Source organism: Glandiceps talaboti, chromosome 3 (genome assembly GCF_964340395.1).
Source record: "Glandiceps talaboti chromosome 3, keGlaTala1.1, whole genome shotgun sequence".
NCBI classification, from domain to species: Eukaryota; Metazoa; Hemichordata; class Enteropneusta; family Spengelidae; genus Glandiceps; species Glandiceps talaboti.
The window spans coordinates 5,461,963-5,467,481 of NC_135551.1; the positions used below are offsets into that span (position 1 = coordinate 5,461,963).

Below are 5,519 nucleotides of genomic sequence, written 5' to 3' on the forward strand. Positions count from 1 at the left end.
GGGTTTGCTATTAAAATACCAAATATTTTGTTACTCCAAGTCCTAATAAAATATGCAACTAGTCACAAACTGAGTGGTTGTAAAAGCTTAACATGTATGTCAGAAGATCTGTGCCGATTACAAGGTCTAATTACGATCCCAATTTTTTGAAGAGCCGGCCGGGCCAACTACATTACAACATGTCACGCGCAAGGAGGGTGCTACCATACGTCACGTGAACATAAACAAACCGGTGTGCGGGAATGTGAAGAAAATTGCAGGCCTTCGCTAGTTTTCTGTTAAATATTAAATGTATACACTGGCAACTGTTTGCAATAATGACAACATAACACAGCAATAAAGATATACTGTGTGAAATTACGATTTAATACAAATTACTCAGCTTTTAAATACAACCCCATCTTGACATATTCTTGTCCTTTTCAGTAACTGTTGTGCTGACATTTACAAACATGAACATATACGTTAACGAAGTCATCAGCTCTACATACCTTTTGCTAAGAACAAAATTCAACTTTCCTTTCTTGGCAGTGTAAATCATATACATATATGCATACGTAGTACATAGTCTTCAGTTGAATATATGACATAATCATGGGTAAGCAATTAATGTAACGACGTAGGTCCGGTTTGACAAGACATTGACACCCGATACCAAAACATCCAAAGTTGCGTTCAAGGAAACCGTTAGTTGCTTCATGATTAAACACTGTCCGTTTACACAGAGGTTATTTCCACGCAAATATATAGCCGTCACAAAATAATTGAATATTAGGTATCCTGTGCAACTCTGTAGGGTTGCACTCGTGCTGTATATGCTGCTGTTCGAAGCATACGACATGCAGTCCGACATAAACTCACGAGCAAATTCAAATATGGCCGGTCAGTCTTATCACAGTATCGTGTAGTCTTCAGGAAACGTCCACAATAACAATAAGCAAACATCAGTAAGCGTCTAAAAAAATAAACCACACTTGGTAGATTTTTTTTAGTGTATGTTCGTTGAATTTAGCAGTCAGTATCGCCAAAGGAGTCATCACAATACAGATTTTGAGTGAAATTTTGTTGTGGATTTCTCTCATTGATCCACATAATACTGTGGTCTGATTGTTGCATGATGGGAAAATTTGGACCGGCCGATGAGGGCAGCATTCGAATGACAAACTCCAGACGAAATGAAATACCCTGCCAATTAAATGTAAAATTACTGAATTCATAGTCATGTGTTTCAGTGGATGTATTCAATCACAAATACGATTATTTTCCATCTGTCAGGCCAACTGTACAAGTATAAAGTTGAAGTCAGTGTCTTGTGATCATGTATCGTGTAACCCAAATATTCAAATTGCAACAACGTTACATGTATATACAAGTTGTATAAAAATTACCTACATTGTCTCCCCATGAAAAAAGTATCCATGGTAACATTTCTACACGGTTCAGTGAGGTGGGTCTATTTCTATTTTTGTACCCCAAATCAACATTGTCTAGCTTTGGGCCGGGTTCGTATGTGCAGTGATTGCTGCAGTTCCAAAATGCCTCTAGCTAGAGGTGCTGGAAGGTTCAGTGGATGAACAGGTACTTGTGGTAGCATATTAATGAGTTCTATTTGATGAGTAGTTCGTTCCTGGTTTTTAAAAAATTATATTTACATCTCTCTGAACGTCTAAAATACACTTTTTTTCAGAAGTAATATTTGAAAAGATTAACATAAAAAAGGAGATGTCCGTTCAAACCAAGTCACCCTACACCATGTACCAAACACTAAAACACTAAGTTCATCATGTCGCCCTAGTACTAGTAGTACGGACATAGCACGGATCGTTAATGTGAGAATCAGATGTGTGGTTATATGACTCGTATGATGTGCGTCCTGTTTCGAGGTCAAAATGGTGCATGCTAATCCCGTTGAATGCAGAAGTGAGCAAAATGTAAGCTAAAAAATCAAATTTGTCAATAAAAAGTATCCATAGGGAAAGTACTGTCCTCTATTGAATATGGAGTTTCTGTGGTGTAGAAAATATCGTTTTTTCTCATATTTTGCATTGCTAGGAAACGTGTCCTCCCCGCTTGTGCTGTTAGTTACAAGTCGCTTACAGTGGTAATCTTGCAGGGGGTCAGTTCAGTGGCCATGGAAAGTACGAGTGCATGCACAGATTTCTTGGTGCACGACACCATCGCCGAGTTAGCATCTTATCCTTCCTTGAGAAAAGTATAAACGCCAGACTCTCAAAATTACGGCCAGACTTTTAATAAAACTGAAGGTGTTTTTGCCAATAAATGACAGCTTGATTTTAGAGGGACGAAAATAACTCTTTCGTTTTGGTTTTGGAAAAGAGATGAAGACGTATTTTAATTGATGAAAATGAAGTATATCTATGTGTTATTATGGTGAGAATGTTTATATTTTCTTGCTCTATTGTTGTACACTAACGTTTGACAATCTCTTTAGTCATATACATCCGAAGAGCTTACTTTTGTCCAACCCTATGTAGACAATAGATGAACCATTGTACAACTATGCGCATAACTTTGCGCAGTGGATTTGTCAAGCATCTGGACAAACTCAGGTCAGGCACCAGCCCCCCCCCCCCCCCTACACACACACAAACAAACACACACACACTCACATACTTTTTTTAACTTATATTTCATGTTTTCTGTTTATTATTCATTTTGAGCTTTTGAGCTTTATAAAGGAAAAATGTCCACATCTTATGATCCCTTTAAAATAAATATATTCTATAAGCTCACACGGATATATTTTATTGAAAGCACCATTCCTCTAAAAAAAAAATTGTGCAGACATTTTTATTATTATGTACTATTAAAACCCCTTAACTTATAATAATAATAATAATAATAATAATAATAATAATAATAATGTAGAACGAAATGCATAAGGAATGTGTGAGACAGTCCGATTAAATAGATATAATCCGACGTTATGAATAAAAATTCTTTTTCAAGGAATTCAAAGACGAGAGAAAATAGGTAAACACCTGATTATATTTGAATGTTATGGAATAGAACGACAACCGAGATTAACGATTATACGTAAAAAGTTCTAAAATTTGCACGCACCAAAATTAGACAGGAAATGATGTGAATAATCTATTAATTCCAAGGGGTTCCAGAGTTCATGTTCAAAACGATACTACTTCATTGCAACGGTACCTGTATGTATGTATGTATGTATGTATGTATGTATGTATGTATGTATGTATGTATGTATATGTATGTATGTATGTATGTATGTATGTAGAGAGTAGAATAGGATATAAATAACTTTATTATCCACAGTGTATATATGGAAAATCGCTTTCAGTCACTCAGGTCAAAAAATAACATACAAAGAACATAGATAAGAACAAGACAGGCTAAACTTACGGAGACAGTGCTGATAAACAGCAAGTTAAAATGGGAATTGGATGATATAACAGCAATAAAGACGACATGAAAACAAAAGTTCCCCGGAATTTAAAATTGAAATTGCCGTGCTTTTAGTACGCGGAATCTGCGACCAGAGGGGAGTATTTCAAAATATTGATTAAGGGGATGTCTTTTCTTGTCTGTCTGTCTGTCTGTCTGTCTGTCTGTCTGTCTGTCTGTCTGTCTGCGTCTGTATGTATGTATGTATGTATGTATGTATGTATATATGTATGCATGTATGCATGTATGTATGTATGTATGTATGTATGTATGTATGTATGTATGTATGTATGTATGTATGTATGTATACTTGCCTGTAGCTGCCTGTCTGTCTGCAGTGAGGGAGAGGAGGAGGTAGGTACACATGCCTGCATGCCGGTCTGTGTGTGTGGGTTGACAAAAAGGCAGGCTGTTAGGCAGGTACTGGGGTAAGAGGGTGGGTCGGTAAGTATTATAGAGAACACATCAAGGGTATTTATATTTATGTGTGTAATATGTTATTATATCATTGGTATTCTCTGTAAAAGAAAGTGAGTAGAGAGATATCGACGTCGACGATGCATATGTCCAAATATAATAAAACCTCAATGGTGTAAACTTAATAGAAATGCAATCATTCGATCTCACGTTCTCTGCATTAGTTAATTATTATAAATATTAAGGCTACATTGATAAATTCATGACCGTGGAGTTCACAATTCTTTACCACGGCAGTCAAATCAGGAAACTGTTTGGTTTATATCGCTGTGTAATTTGTCATTCCGGAGGTGTAAACCAACAACCAACAACCAATATGACTTTAGCTGCAGTAACTATTCAAGAGGTACTTACATGTCTCTGTAATATTCACAACATTATTCCAGGAAATTTTGGCCGGACTGTAAAACACAACATTATGACGAGAAGGAAGGTTGAATACTATGACTAAACAACCAAGGGTTGCACAAAGAGTTGAGACACTGACAACTTTTAAAAGGTGAATCATTGCACTGCGATGGATTAATATGAAATGGTACACTCGAAAGTACAATGTAAACATTATACGTGTTGCAAAAAAAACATTAAATGACACAATTGTTTACTTGCTAGTACTATACAGGTTGCCCTTACATACTAGTAGCTCGTCAATGTATCAGTGAGAATACCTCTCTTCAAAATGAAAATCAAATTATATAACCGCCTAATTGTCTCTAGTTGACTTATTTTTTGAGGTTACCAATGGTGCTTATACACTTCCTCATAAACTATTTATGCAATCATTGACTCAATGTTTCTGAGTGTCATGTATAATCTGTCATTAATATTTATATTCAGAATGTACACCGATATGCAATTGCTCGACATGAAGCGAGGAAATTGTTTAAATTGTACATTGAGAATTGACCTCAAGAACTTATCACATAGAGAATTGACCTCAAGAACTTATCACATGGAGAATTGACCTCAAGAACTTATCACATGGTGAATTGACCTCAAGAACTTATCACATGGTGCGTCATTCATGTAGCAAATAGACTGTCGGAAAAAAATTAAAATTAAAACTTTAAAATACAAAAATCGTAATTACATACCAAAAATGATAATCAGTATAAAAAGTGTATTAACCATTATACAAGAGCTTTATCAATAGTCTGTGCCAGAATTCAATTGAGCCAATAGCTTCTGATATAATGACGCCATCACGAACATTTATACCAATTATGTTTATATAATTAAATATTAAACAGATTGTCTCTAGAAATAACGTTTTCCAGATATAGTTTTACTTCAGTTATTTTTCCTCGCTCTCTCCCTCTCTACATATAACGAAACACAACACGGCATACCAATTCGCGATCGGTCTGAGGATAGTGTCGCCATTATGACGTCATTGTAACTATGGAGATGTATCAGTATGGTCGGAAAATTGTGAAATCAACTGACAGCGAGATAGACTTATCGTTTACAGTTGACTAGGCATTAAAAACTGAACACAAGCTGATCATGATTACCTAGTTATATCGGACCATCTTTTACATTCAGTGCATAGGTTCCATGTAATGACAGAAACATAAACTGTTGGGTTTTTTTTATTTTGAAACCTAATT

The 5,519-nt window shown here is 35.7% G+C and overlaps 1 protein-coding gene across 1 annotated transcript in view; it reads right to left on the minus strand.

The window, feature by feature from the left end:
• LOC144432707 (sialate:O-sulfotransferase 1-like) overlaps positions 1–5,292 on the minus strand; it is an 8,679-nt gene extending 3,387 nt beyond the window's left edge. Inside the window, exon 1 of the mRNA XM_078120974.1 lies at positions 5,259–5,292. Coding sequence (XP_077977100.1) covers positions 5,259–5,292 — 34 coding nt within the window. The remainder of the gene's footprint in view (positions 1–5,258) is intronic.
• Between the last annotated feature and the right edge of the window lie 227 nt (positions 5,293–5,519).